Source organism: Falco naumanni, chromosome 1 (assembly GCF_017639655.2).
Source record: "Falco naumanni isolate bFalNau1 chromosome 1, bFalNau1.pat, whole genome shotgun sequence".
NCBI lineage: Eukaryota > Metazoa > Chordata > Aves > Falconiformes > Falconidae > Falco > Falco naumanni.
This window is the reverse complement of record NC_054054.1, coordinates 103,641,857-103,656,435: the sequence shown is the minus strand read 5'-3', so window position 1 is coordinate 103,656,435 and position 14,579 is coordinate 103,641,857. Positions and strand designations below refer to the sequence as shown.

At 53.2% G+C, this 14,579-nt stretch overlaps 1 protein-coding gene across 8 annotated transcripts in view; it reads left to right on the top strand.

Moving 5' to 3' along the window:
- The window catches only part of GTF2IRD1 (GTF2I repeat domain containing 1), a 67,701-nt gene that overhangs the window by 24,430 nt on the left and 28,692 nt on the right, over positions 1 to 14,579 (top strand). For all 8 annotated transcript variants that reach the window (XR_005830717.1, XR_005830718.1, XM_040613480.1 and 5 more), the window contains exons 3-10: positions 12 to 153; positions 3,068 to 3,214; positions 6,983 to 7,166; positions 8,215 to 8,525; positions 8,966 to 9,055; positions 9,957 to 10,040; positions 11,084 to 11,267; positions 12,497 to 12,522. Coding sequence is in view for 6 of the 8 variants with exons in the window: in XM_040613480.1 (XP_040469414.1) it covers positions 12 to 153; positions 3,068 to 3,214; positions 6,983 to 7,166; positions 8,215 to 8,525; positions 8,966 to 9,055; positions 9,957 to 10,040; positions 11,084 to 11,267; positions 12,497 to 12,522 (1,168 nt within the window). In the remaining 2 variants the exon portion in view is untranslated. The remainder of the gene's footprint in view (positions 1 to 11; positions 154 to 3,067; positions 3,215 to 6,982; positions 7,167 to 8,214; positions 8,526 to 8,965; positions 9,056 to 9,956; positions 10,041 to 11,083; positions 11,268 to 12,496; positions 12,523 to 14,579) is intronic.

The window sequence follows — 14,579 nt, the reverse complement described above, 5'->3', positions numbered from 1 at the left end:
CCTCCCTGCAGTGCTCGGCGCTCTCCAAGCTGAACGCAGAGGTGGCCTGCATCGCCGTCCACGAGGAGAGCGCCTTCGTGGTGGGCACCGAGAAGGGACGGGTCTTCCTCAGCACCCGCAAGGAGCTGCAAGCTGATTTCCAGAAGTTTTGCCGTGAGTATCCGCACCAGCACGGTCTTCTCCCGTAACGAGGTTGGTGTTGCAGTTGTGGCAGCTGGGACCCCCCTGCGCACGGAGACGTTGTGGTTCAGGGGGGCACCACACTGCTGTCTGTCCATGGGGCTGAGCAGTGGTGGAAGTGATGGAGAAAGCGTGTGGGAACCACGGCCAGAGCCTTTTCCCTCACAGGGGGGGCACCGTGCGCCCCAGCTCGCCTCTCCGAAGCATCCCTGGGATGGCACGGGGCTGGATGGCTGCTCTGCTCCCCCAGTGCTCTCAGCCTACGGCAGCACGGCCAGTGCGCTGGAGTGGCTTTTGGGGACTTAGCAGAAATAGTTTGTCCTCACGATCCCCCAGAGAGGCTTTCTTGAGCCAAGGCTTTTTTCCTGGTTTTGGAAAAACAGGGATGGATTTGGGAGCTGGGAACGTTGGTTGTGGAGTTGCTTTTTTTTTTTTTTGAGGGGCTAACAGGGGTGAAAGGGAGCCCTGAGCAGGAGCTGTGGTCTCCCTGGTCTCAGATCAGAGACACCAGGGACGTGTGTGACTGGTGGAAGCCCTGCATGTGGTGAGGCTGGCACCCAGCCCTCTGTCCCAGCTCCCTGAAAACAGCCTGGGAGCTGAGGGGAAGGTGGGACCTCTGCTGTAAATGGGGACCCGCATTTCTTGGACTGGACGGTGTCAGCCACGGCACGCCAGCTGCTGCTTTCCCCACTCCGTGCAGGAGCTGGGATGGGATCTGGCTTGGGGGGGGAGGCAGACCCCAGACCTGGGGGGACCCCAGTCCTGCATCTGCTCGCACACGCTGCCCATGGTGGGATGTCAGTGGGGAGAAATGACCTGGCTGTGTGTGCACACGCACCGTGTTGATGGAAACCATATTGGTGCTTAATCCACTGGAGAGATTGCTCAGGAAGGGTTTGCTCTAGTGAAAACATGAGCGCTGTAAAGCTGCCAGGGTCGCTGTCTGCTCGGGTTATTCACCACACATGTGCGGGGTGAGCCAGCACGGCTTTGCAGGAGCGTCTCCCTGCCAAGGCTGCGCTCTGCACCCCCGTCCTGCCTGCTGCGGGCAGCTGCCTGCCACCTCTGCCATGCACTCGCAGCCAGGACAGCCGCTGTTAGTTGTTCTTTGCTTTGGTGCGTTGCGTTTTGCAGGACAGGAGGCATTTTGGGGATGTTTCCTGCATTCACGGTTGACTCTGCTTCTTCTTCCCACCACCTGTGAGAGGCAGGAGGTCCCCGGCCGTGAGCGGCAGCGGGATGGCCAGCGGGAGAGAGCTCCCTCATAGATATTAAATGCCACCTGTGTCTTGCTACAGCTCACAATATTGATGACCATCTGCAAATCTCACTTTTAGAACTATATATACATATATCCTAGGCAGTGACCTACCGCTGTGCTGCAGCAAGGTGCCTGACATTAGATCCCGATTCCCCTCTCCTTTAGTTTCATTTACACCTTTGTCAAAATGAAATGGTCACGTCTGGTTGAAAGCACATAATCGTGACGATGGGGTTCGGGCGAAGCAGCTGATGTTGGAGACAGGGTGAAACGTGATAACTCTGTCTTGAATTATAAATGGCCCAGGCTCAGCTCAGCTCCGTAAAGCTCTTACAACTGGCACGCAGTGGAAAGCATCCCTGAAAGTGCCTCTGATTTATGGTCTAGCTGCCCCCTTAGAAAGGATCTGAAATAATCTAAAGCAGACATCTCTGGGAGATGTAAGAAGCCTCTTATCTCTCTGGGTGCGCAGACCTCACTTGAACGCCTTCCTTTATCTGAACCTCTGGCTCAGCCTTTCCTGATGCACGAGGGGACTTGACAGTGATCAGGATTAATGTCAATGGAGGAGAGTTAGCGCGCAGCCAGGAGGGAGAGTCACTCATGGGAGGGTGTGGATGCAGATGTGTTTCACCACCTTGGTAAAACACCTCAAAAAAGTTTTCCAGGGCCCGTGTCCCTGTGCTGTTGGAGGCCTGCAGAGCTTGCCAGAGGTTGCCTGGTGTTGGGTGGCTGTCCTCTTTCTTATGGCTAGTTCTGTGGGTGCCCCAGCTTGCTCTCGCCCCCATCCCAGCGATGTCCCAGCCACAGGCTCTTTTCCCGGGAGGGATCCACAATCCCCTCCTTGAGCACCCAGCAGCATCCAGGGCCGCTCACTGGCAGGAGCCTGTCGAGGATGATGAAGGAATTAGTCCTTCGCCACCGAAAATCCCTTGCGAATTGCTTTGGATAGAACAGCAATAATGCACTTGTAGTGTTTAATTTTCTGTACGTTTAGAGATGCAAGGAAGTCATTGCTGAAGATATGCTTTATTTGAGGTTTAATGGGGGAAATTAGCAGGAAATAGCTGGTATTACTGAGCTACGAGACGCTGAAGGGTAAAAAAGCCTCCAAGAAAGGCGGATTTTCTTTTCCTGAGAGATTGAAGGCTAAGCAGATTGAAACCAGAGAAAAGAAATGTGCTGCCCAATTAATCACAACAGTTTCAGTGCAGCTGAGAGGGTAAAACCAGGAAAGGGGGGGGCACACACAGGATGACCGACCCCGCTCCCAGCTGCGCTGCTGGCACCACTGCCCATGCCAGCACATTCCCCTGTATGTCGAGGGCTGCCGGGGGCTGTGACCCCATCCGAGCCGGGGAGCTAGCTGGGTGGGAGGCCCAGGGCACCTGCCTGCCCAGCCAGAGGACTTTGCTGATGCTGTGGGGGCGGTGAGGAACCCGGTGCCCACAAGACGCTGTCTTACCTGGAGTTTGGTGGGCAGGGATGCATTCAGCCTTGGCTGAAGCTGGTGTGACTCACCTGGTGGGTTTGATTGCTTCACAGCCACTCGAAAGCATGCATGGCATGGCCCACAAACCCTTTTCTCACGGCAGCATCTCCCGTTTTCTCCTCTCGCCTCCGCAGGAGTCCAGCAGAGGAAGGAGCAGGATGTGGAGGCTCAGAAGAAGGCAAAGGAGTGCGGGCGAAGCGTGCTCAGGGTCTCCCCGGACCAGGGATCAGACGTGTACCTCCTCAGGAAGATGGTAGAGGAAGTGTTTGATGTGCTTTATAGTAAGAACCTTCACGCTTCCATTTGGGGATTTGGATTGCCCCTGGGGCTCGCTGAGCTGCCCAGCGCTGCTGCCAGATGCGGCTTTTGGCCCCAGCTCGGCTCCCCAGCGAGGGAGCAGGCACCTGGCAGGGGCAGCGTGGTGGGACGTGCTCCTGCATAGGGTTAGTGTTGTGTTGAGATAAGATCTGGCCATTGCTTCTTCACTTTCCAGCCCCAAACTGGGCAAAAAAAAAAATATCCCTGTACTGAGGGGAGCATCCTCTGTGCTGCCCGACCAGGGGAAGCCTCTGCCATGCCCTGAGGGTGATTTTCAAGCTTTTTCCCTGATGCCGCATCTACACAAATACCTCTTTCATAAGCGCTGTGTTGGGGCTCTGCAGAGAATCTCTCACCCTTTTCCCTGGCAAGTCTATTTAAAAGAAAAAAAAGATGATTTTTCTAGCAGGCGGCCCTGCAGCCCCGGCTCCGAGAGACGAGCTGGTGCCGTTCCAGCACATGCATCATCCCCAGCAATAAAGCTTCTGCAATTAAAATGTAGATGACCATATGGCTGTTGATGTGTAACCCAGTGGGTTGCAGAGCTCCCTCTGGGCCCAATCTGTGGAGGCTCAAGCGGCAGCAGCGCTTCTTGCTCGGGAGGTCCCCGCTGGAGCCCCCATGGTTGGGGGTAGAGGCCATGCCCCCAGCTTGTCCCCCAGCAGCACCTCTAGGGCCACACGCTGACCCGGGTAGGAAAAGCGAGGTTGGGTTGTGAAAACGGTGTGGCGAGCCCCAACGTTGCCCTGCGCTGCTCAGCAGGTTGAATTAGTCCTGCGTGGTGCTTCGGGGCAGTTCAGGCCATGTGGCTGGACCAGCTGCAGAACTGGGTGTTTTGCTTTCCGGGGCACAACTCCCCATCACCATTTGGGATTTGGGGTGTGCTACCGAGCCCTGCTGGGGCCATGCGGGTCTCCCTGAGCCCGAAACGCGAGCATTGCCCCTGTTTGTGTGCTGGCTTTGGGAACAGGCACTCCCACACCACAGGAGGGGGATAACGGGTGCTCCCACCAGCTGCCCTGGGCTCCTGCGCAGGCTTTGCTGCTGCTGGCTGTCATTCAGTGCTCACCACCAGCGCCTGCCGTGGGCTTCACAGACAGAAAAGGGAGATGGTATCCCTTTCTTCAGGGACTGACAGTCACTGAGGTTTTCTGAAACCACTTAGAGGACTTGGAGGTGATATTTCCATTAACGGGGGTAATCAAATCCTCTGACTGCCTTCAAAAGCCTGGGCCCAAGAGGGAAGGAAGGGGCAATGCAGAAGAGCCAAGGGAGCAGCATGGGGAGGGTGTTTCAGCACTGGCTGGATCCCCGCTGCAAGCTGCAGAGCTGGGAGAGTGCCAGGCTTTGCAGGTCTCTTGGGGATGTGGGAATTATTCGTATATGACATACCATAAATATATAATTGCATAAAAAAGCCTGATCAGGGTGCATCCCACGAACGAACCAGGCAGTCCGTCCGTCAGGATGGGTTTGTGATGCTCTTTACCTTGGTGAGGTGTGTGGATGTGTGCGGGGACAAGCTGGCCAGGTCCCAACGTGGGGTGGCCAGCGTTGCCACAGCAGGAGGAGGTTGGGCATCCCTAGGCTGGTGGTTTTGGCCCTGGTGTTGGGTGTAGCTTTGGCACTGGATGTAGTTCTTGCTTTTTGAGTGTAATTCTGGCATTGGGTGTAGTTCTGGCTTTGCTGCTGATTCAGTAGGATCAGCTGTTTCCACCCCGGAGCCGCTCAATGGTGAAACCCGCTGGGCGAATGCTCCCCTCTCAGCATGCCCATTGGGAAGAACCTCTCCTGGTTGAGTGGGGAGAAATACCGCAGGAGATAATAAGTGCCCCAGGGTGATTCTGTTTCCAACACCAAGAGGACTGTCAGAAATTAACAGTTATCTTTCTTATTTTTTTCTTTTTTATCCTTTTAGTCGCCTCCCATCAACAGGGATTGGAAACAAAAAAATCTTAGAAAATGCTCAGTCAAAAAGATCGCGTATTCCCTCCAGAGCCGGGTAATCTCTGCGCCAACAGGATGACTGATTACCGCCGGCTTCTATTAAACAGGCATTAATGATGATTATTGTCTCTCTTTAGCTAAACCATGAGCCTCTGCACGGCAGCGCGAGGCTTGGTGAAGGTCACTTTGACAGTAACGCGTTCCCCATAAAAATATGTTTGGGGAGTTACTGAGTGTTGGGTTGATAAGGAGCCTCCGTGGGCGTCGGGAGCTTCTCCCCATCACGAAGAGAGGTGATGGAGGGAGGTGGAAAGCCGCTAGAGCTGGCACATCGGGGCAGGGAAACTGTCAGCTTGCAGAAAGTGTACTCGTGGTGTTGTGGTTCAAAGGTTCGTTTTGAAACTTCTGTTATTGGCTTAATTAAAACATTATCCATGCCGCGTATAAGGAGTCTTGATGGCTCATGCAAGTCGCACGTCGTTAGTTATCACGCGTTCCTTCAAAGAATATGTTGAAGAAATCACTTTTAATAAGGACTGGCTGATGGTGTCACAAGGATTTCCAGGGCTTCTGTAAGATCTTTTGGTGTGGGTTTTGGGGTTTTTTCCTTAAAGAAGAGAGAAGGAAAAGATTTTAAAGAAAACTAACAATATGGAATCCCACAGCTCTTTAAAGGTTCCATAATCTCCTCTGCCTGCCCCTCAGCCTGGAGGAGAAGGCACAGACACCTTGCCATGCAACCAGATGTTCTGCATCTGGACGCTGCTTTGCCAGACAGGTCGCATTCCTGCATGGCTGTTTCTTCTGCTTCATGCTTTCAGCACCAGGTTTATTGGTCATGGAGACTTGGGGTGGTTTCCAAAGTAATTTTTCCACAGAGAGTAGCTCAAGGGTTTTGGCCATTCTTTGAAATTCTTCAGAGGGAACTGGTTTTCTGTCGGTGTCTTGCCTGGAGAGCACTGTTAAGCATCCTCACTTTGGGCATGTGGACTTTTTAGCTGATTTAGAAAATCTCTGTATAGCTGTGATGCTCGCTGGTCATCTGCTGCTGCTGGGGAAGGGAAAGCAGTTTGCTCCCGACTGCCTGGGGAGATTTTGGTCTTAGAGGTACAACCCCGCCTGGTGGGAACATGGAGGAGCTCTGTGCCCAATTCAAGGGGAGCGGGTGGGATTCCTGTGCTGCTGGATGCAATTGCGCAGTCAAATGTGTCGATGTTCGTGCTGCCTGTGAATGGTGGGATGGAGGGAGACTGTTGGGGTTTGGCTTTTTTTTCTTGTCCTTCAAAGTGTATCGAGGCTGTGTGACAGCAACAGCAAGCAAAGTACTTTTGATTCTTCCAGGAGGTAAAATAAGAAAACTGACTGAAAATAAGGTTCCCAGAATATCTCGGTAAACATGAGATAAAAATCAGTGTGAGCCCTTCAGCCTCCTTTGTCAGCTTTCAGCTCCCTTCTGGCTTGCCAGCAGCCACATTCCTCACTGGCACGTGTCTGGGCGTTCCTGGGGGGTGAGCTTGTGGCCAAGTGACCCCAGCTGAGGATTTTACTGTGCAGCCCAAAAGATGAGACATCTGCTTATTGGCTTTTGTGAGTTTCTTATTAGTTAGCACTTCTAGAAAGGGTTTGTAGGGCTGTGCATGCTAACTGCAGAGGTAGGAAGAGGTTTTCTTCTCGTAACGTTTCCGTTGGTATCTCTTGCCTCTTGAGTTTACTCCTCCAGCCTGGCTCGGCCGTGGCCGGAGGCACGAGGTGTCCATCGGTGTGTAACTCTGTCCCCTCCTCAGGTGAAGCTGTGGGGAAGAGCAGCGTGGTCCCTTTGCCATACGAGAGGTTCCTGAAAGAGCCGGGCTCGCTGGCAGTTGCTGGCTTGCCTGAGGGAATCAGCTTTAAGAAGCCCATGGAGTACGATGTGAAATCCCTGATGGCCATCCTAGAACACAGCCACAGCATCCGTTTCAGGCTAAAAAGGTAATTTTGGGGATCCCCAAGGGGCGGGAGGGCACTGAGCCCTTGGGATGGCAGCTGTTACAAAGCCAGACAATGCAGAGATTTTGTGCAGAGCAGGCAAGGAGGGTCCTTCCCATGTGCTGGCTTCTCTCCCAGACCCAGAAACCTGGGTCCAGCCTGGAGGCTCATCAGTGTCAGGTGGCTCGAGACTGTTTCGGACTTGTTCCTATAATAAGCGCATGTAAACATGCGCATTAACCGCATCACTTTATGTGTCTCCGCCAAAACTTCCGCTGCAGAAAGCTAAGTGCTTTCCTGTCTCCAGAGGGGTTTCCAGCGTAAATGCTGTGGGCTTCTTCCCAAACTGAAATGGGGTTTTTAACGCCAGGCGAGGAGGGAGGTGGGGGACTGTGGCGGGGCCAGTTCCCCATTTTGGCCACGTTTTTGCAAGCGGCTTGGTGGTTTCAGGCGCATTTCCTCTGCCTCTGCCTGGCTGGCGGCACCTCGGATCCATTCAGAGAAATGCTGAGCGCTACCAAATACCTCCTCTGAAGGCTCGGCACTTCTGGAAAATCAGGCTGAGACAGCTAAAAGTAGGACACGCAGAATTTGAGCCATCTGTGAGCTTGCGGCCGCCTGTCTCATGTGAAGCACGTGGGCTTCCTCGGTCTGAAGCTCGTCCCTGGGCTGACTGAGGTCCCCCTTGAAGGTGCCATGGGTCCTGGGGGCTGGGACAGGAGACAGAGTCAAGTTGTTACTGTCACAAATCGTTTTACTCCTTAAATGCACCAGACCATGGAGCTAGGCAGCTTTGCCCTAGCTAATAAAAATGCGTTGAAGTACCTTAAGACCAACCTGCCCCACTTAAAGAAGACAAAAAGGGTCCAGGTGGCTGCAGAAGCTCAAGGTATTGGGTGATGGCTGTAATTTCTGAAACAAAGAGCCGGGCAGCCGTGGCGCAGCGTGTCCCACCCTCCCAGGCATGGCTCTTCCCCCTCCACACCCTTGCTCGTCCTGGGACCCAAAGGAATCTGATTTTTCTTCCTCTTTTTTCCTTCCCTCCCCTCAGGCCAGCAGAGGAGCCCAGCCGAGAGCCAAACCCCGGCGTGGAGTTGACCTGTCCCTCCCTCGCCTCCAAGGGCGGCCGAGACTCTGGTGCCAACGGTCCCATGGCCAAACCCCCCGGCCAGGACACCCCCTCCGCCGTCGCCGTCACCAACTTTCTGTACGGCGTCTCGCTGCCGGCCCAGATCGCCGTCGACCTAAAGCAAGAGGTGTCCTCCAGCCTGCCCGGGCCCAACATGGCGGGCGAGGCGCTGCTGCCCAGGCCGGCGGGAGAGCTGAAGGTGCCTTCCTCACAGGAGTACAGCGACTGCTGTGGTAATAGCCTGGAGTTTGCTCTCAGACGGGGGCCTGCTGTGAAGCCCACCCCCCGCAGGCGCTGGCCGGGGACAGGCCCCGGTGTTTTGGCCATCCTTGGATGAAAATCTGTGCAAAGCTCAGCCCCTGTGGAGATGAGGGCCCCCCGCCATGCCATGCCGCGCCGCCCCAGCCCCTCCCCGCGTGCCTGCGAGGTGCCGACAGGGCGCACCCCCATCTTTGCCCTGAAACACTGGGTGCTGCCCCCCAGGGGGGTGCATGGGGGGGCTTGGTGTGGCCAGGACCCTGGCGGGTGGTCACAGGCCAGGGTGCATGGAGGAGAGCTGGAAGGGTCGGGTCAGCGTCACTGGTGGGGGACAGCACCCGGGGGCTTGTTTGGGTGCCCGGAGCATCGGTCAGGCTCTCATCAGCCCTTTCTCCTTGTCTCCCCTCTTGTCCAGGACAGAAATCGTCTGTCTCTGGAGGTCCTCTCATCCAGAACGTGCACTCGTCCAAGCGCATCCTCTTCTCCATCGTCCACGACAAGACAGGTCCGTGTCCTGCTCCGGTACCGGAGGCAGCCAGCAGCCAGCAATTAGGGAAAGGTGTCCCCTGGCCCCATCGCTCCCCAGCCGTCTCCCATCTGCTCCAGGGACCTGGCAGCGCTGGAGGTGCTGCAGTGGCAAGATTTATTCCCTCTACTTGCTGTGTGTCTCAGCATCACAGCCAAGACCTTCATCCCTGCCGCCTCCGTGATGCTTGGTCCCCGAGCACTGCCGGCAGGCTGGGGAAGCCCATCCTGGCTTCGTGCACGGCTTTGGCTGAAGCCGTTTGCCCGAGCTGCAAACAGCAAAGAGGGGCTGAAAGCTTGGCGTTATTTCAAAATAACTGAAACCCACTAACCCCGGTGTGATTCTGCAGCAGTGCCTGGGGGGGGGGATCAGCAACGGGGAGGGGACTCTGCCATTTCCCCACCTTCACCCCACCCAAGGGAAATGCAACCTAAAAATGCTGACATGTTTACATCACAACCCTCGCCTGCCTGCGTTAAATAAAGGGGAAAAATACGGGTGGGGAAGTTGAGAAGAAGAGAAGGAGATAAAAAGCTCCTCTGTGAAATGGCCGTACCTTTCAAAGGTTCGTTTCAGGTTGAGTTTGCTGTGTCCCGGAGGGTCTTTCATTTCAGGGTTGAGAAGTTTTATGGGGTCATTTCTTAGGAATCTGCTTTGCACATGCATGGCTGCAGAGGAGGTTGCTTGGGGCTGGGGCTGGAGCTGGGGAAGCCCAGACCTTGTCTGCCAGCCTGGCAAAATCCACTCAGGAAGAGGGAAATCATTATTTTTAAAGCAGCAAAGTCTTGTTCCTGTTTCCCAGCGCTTCGCGGGAGAAAAGTGCATCTGCTGTGTACGAACCATATGGAAGTTCCTTATTTCTTATATTTTGTTTTGATAGATAAGTGGGACAGTTTTATAAAAGAAACCGAAGATATCAACACCCTTAGGGAGTGCGTGCAAATTCTGTTTAACAGCAGATATGGTGAGTAGGAGTTAATATCCCATTATGCATCTGCAGCGCTTGTGGTTTGCATATCATTATATAGCAATCATTTTTGTTCCCTAACACAGCAGCAGAAGCCATATGCTAGAGCTCCCTTCTCATCCTAACACATTTAGCCCAGCAGCTCCCAGTCTCTGGGTGTCTGCTGAAGGTTATGTCAATATTTCTATCTGGAGCCCCCCCCCCCCTCCCTCCACTGTCGAGGAATTTATAACTGGGCTGTAAAGCAGCCCCGGTTTGGAGCGTGGCACACCGGGTCAGGGCAACCGAGCACCGCCGGCTCCGGCAGGCGAGAGGGAGCGGTGCCATGCGGCCATTTTACATTAACGTGACAGGGAAAAAGAAGGTTGGTGTTGCAGCTGCTTTTTTTTCCACCTGCACAGCTTACGGGTGTCGTTGGTGCTCCCCTTGCCGTGGGCAGCACTTTTGGTTTAGTTCCAGGGCATTTGGGCAGCTGTAAGCTTGGGAAGTTGCTCGGGAATGGGCTGATGGGCTGGAGCTTGTTGCCTGTGCCATCCCCATCAGGCTGTTCTTTTTAATTCATTTTATAATTCCCGAGTTATAGATGGGCTATAGGTGTCTGCTGTGTCAATTGTGAGTTCTGTATGGGCTACAGATGCCTGCTGTGTCACTCGTGAGTTCTGTATGGGCTATAGATGACCTCTACAACTTACAATTCATATATGTGCTATGCAACTTGTGAGTTATATAGCTCAGCAACCAGCTGCAGGCACGGGGAGGTTGGGGACCGCACGTGGGCCAGCTTGCCCCTGGCTTGAGCAACGCTGGGCCTATTTGGGGGTTCTGGAGGACACCGTTAGCTGCATTTGCTGCTGCATTGTCCCCCCATTGTACCATCTCCCATGGGGGAGCTGTTCACAGGGCTCACCTTCTAGGATAAGCAAAGGAGAAGAGGGCAGGAGGCACTCGCTCTTCTGGAGTTCAAGCCTTTACGCCTTCATTTTATCATCTGTAAAAGGAAAAGCGCGTGTTTAAGTGAAAACCATGTGTTCACCTTTCAGCTGAAGCCTTGGGGTTAGACCACATGGTCCCCGTCCCGTACCGCAAGATTGCCTGTGACCCCGAGGCCGTGGAAATCATCGGCATCCCGGACAAAATACCCTTCAAAAGACCTTGCACCTACGGCGTCCCCAAACTCAAGCGGATACTGGAGGAGAGGCACAACATCCATTTTGTCATCAAAAGGTGGGTGGCGAGGGAGAGTGCATGGCCTCAGGGGGCTTAGGGATTTAAGCTGTGTTCCCTCTGTGCTCACAGGGTTGGTTTTGATGCCCAAAACTCCTTTCACACTTTTTTATGGAAAAGAGCTAAGTAGTTTTTTCCCCCCAGACCTCTGGTTTCCATCGTGCTTTCCCTTTTTGTGAGGATGTGGCAGGGCTGGCCACACCACGCTTGCCCCCGAGCCCTGCCACCCTGTTGTAAGTCCGTGCAGCCACTGCCGGTGCCACCCTAAGTGTTCAGGTGGTAACAGAACCCTTTGATCATGGCACAACTCTTTCTAAAGGCATTTGGTGGATGGGAGCAGTGCCTTCGGGTGGGAGGAGGAACATCCATATTCACAACGCACAGGGATTCCCCTCCACCTTGTTTTGCAGTGATCACTTATGGACATTCTATATATACAATGATGAGGATGTATCGCCTACAGGCAGGGCGTTGTGTCTTGATATCTGTGTTTGCACTGGAGTAGGAGGAGTGGACGCTTTTCTGGTTATCTCAGCACCATGCAATCCCTCTTTGCTTCCCTGTCAGGAAAATCTGCTCTATAATGTATTTATTTATTCGCTCCCTGCCTGTGCAGTGTTTGTGTTGTTTCCCTCTTAGAGGTATGAAACTACGGTGCAGGAAAGCCCTGCCTGAGGCTCCCAGGGGGGGCTAAAAATCACCAGCATCAACAGGACTCAGGCATCCTAAAAGGAATTAGCTTTCCAGATGTCCCACGTTGCTCAGGTTGCGCTGTGCTGGATCAGGCCCCGGCATGTGGCCCCAAACACACTTTGCTCCCACGAGTGAAGTTGTGGGTGGCATCAATATATGGTATTCAGGCGACAGGTGGCATCTGGTTAATGGTCCAAGCCATGAAGTGAAGGTCCAGCAACAGCTACTTTGGTCCCACTGTCTGTTTTGGTAAAGCCAGCCTATAGCAACCTCATTTAATAAGTTAATTAAATTAAGAGAATGACTTATAAGCAGATTTAAAGGTGCTTTAGTTAAAAAGCATGTGCTCTAAGGTTGCTTGGTTGCACAACAGGCTAAAAGGCTTTCTTTTTTTCACTGAAAAATCCATTCCTTTTTTTTAGAGATGAATAAAATGACTATTTTGACTTGGTTTAATGCTGTTCATTAATTAAAACCTAAAATTCAGTCATTAGAAGCACCTATTTCTAATCCCTTTTTTTTCCCTTTCCTCCTAGGATGTTTGATGAGAGAATTTTTACAGGTACGTTCTCCCCGTCCTTTGATTTATTGCCCACAAAATTGAAAGATTATCCAGAGAAGCAGAGCTGAAATAATGTCACCTGTAAGCAGCAAAAGTGCAGGACACATGCAATTACGCTCAGTGAGGAGAAGCCTTGTCTGTGCCCTACATCAGGGCACGCTGAGATTGCCTTTGCTGGGACCGGTGCAAGCACTGTGCACCCCTTAAATAGTGGTTTGAAGGTTTAAGCAAGAATTCCCTGGTGCATGAGGCTGGGCTGGCTCCCTGCGCCAGGCTGAGCTGCAGCTACAGGCAGCACCCGGCATGGTTCTGTGCTTTCAGAAGGAAGAAAAATCACTGCTGGGTTCCTCACCGGTAAATTATTCTCTTTCTAGCAGCATCCAGCCACTGACTGTTTTTAAAAGGAAAACAACAAAAATCCCTGTTTTCAGTGACAAAACCCTGGGGAGGGGGTTTCTTTGGCTTTCTTTGCCCTGCGTTTTCACTCCTTGTGCTTTGAGCTGGAGAAGCCAGGCTGAGCGCAAATAAAAGGAGACAGGTAGCGATGTCCAACCCAACCCTGGCTCCAGCAGCTGCCCCTGTCCACTGCCCTGATACCTGCCTGAGATACGGCACCGTACCCAGCTGTATCACCGCCCAGCCCTGCTCCCCCATTGCCTGGGCTTGGCTTGCAAGTAAAGACGTGTTTTGGAGTTGTTGTTGGGTTTGGTTTTTTTTCCCCAAGCTGCCAACCCCGCACGCTGGCAGCTTTCCAGGCACCTTCTCCTCAGATATCTCCATCAACCAAATTAGCTGCTGTGGCTCCGTGACAGCCCCAGCCCTAAGGGTGCTCCCCAGGGCTGAGGACACCACAGCCACCCAAAGGGGGACCTCCAGCAGAGCCTTTAGGGGGTCCCACCTCCGGGGGGGGTTTCTTCATCTCCAGCCCCATTAATTATTTTTTTTCCTCAAGAAAAGGATTTTTTAAGCTCTAACCTACCCCCAAGGGATGGAGCAGTGAACTGTGTCTTCGGACACTTGGATTTTCCTTGCAAATCCATGATGGTTGCACGGTATCTGGGGGGAGGCATTGTATAGGTCTGTACCTCAGCTCAAGAGGTATGCTGATGGAAAGCAACGTGCCGTGAGCTCAGGGGTTACACGGCAGGGAGGTGCAGGTGGAATTTAGGAGATGAAGAAGCAAAGCCAGCAGGACTGGGGTGGATGGCAGTTCCCCCTCCCCTGCCTGGGTCCCTGCAGGGCTACCAGAAGCAAAACACATTAAACCTGGCTTTTTGTGATTCGCGTCAGCACATCTGACTGTGCAAAACAAAAAAGCATCTGCTGAGTCAGGAGGTGCCATTTCTGCAAAGACACTATTTTCTGAGTGGAGCTGTATTTTAAGTTGCCAACTGCAAAGTATCCCAAAGCTTCCCCATACAGTTTTGCTCACCCTTTAATTAAAATACCCACCACTGCTAGGAAACCTATTTTTGCTACTCCCCTGGGTAGCAGCTTCAGGCAAGCTTTGCTGCTGCAAGAACAAGATTTGGTCCATAGAAAGCACAAATTAAAAGGAGCCTTTTGGACTGTCAGTAGATAAATAGTGTCTTCAAGGCTCTATATTGCTGCTGGTCCCCTTGCCAGAGCCCTGCCCTTCCTTGCAGGCTAGAGCCGAAAGGAAAAAGGCTTCGTGTTCCCACGGACGGGATGTGTTTTAGAAGGGTAGAGATATCATGATGGCGCTTCGAGACCAGCAAAGAGCCTTTGGCAGCAGCTATTTAACAAGACACCTATATGGTTTCTGCAGCCTCACAGCGTAATTTCATTCCCTCCTTCCCCCAGCACTAATCCTTCAGCTCTTTGCTCACCTTCCCTGCCTGATTTTCATTTCCTACCCTGCCTTCAGATCACTCTTTTCATCTCCAAGGTCATTGCTGAGGCTTCGTTTCAGCTCCTTCCCAGGTTGCTGAGGAACAGGGAAGGGAGAGAGGAGGTTTTTTCAGGGTGACGGTGTTTCTGTCCCTCTCTGTGTTGCTGCAGCAGAGATTTCTCCTGCTGTGTGTGGGGCTGGGAGC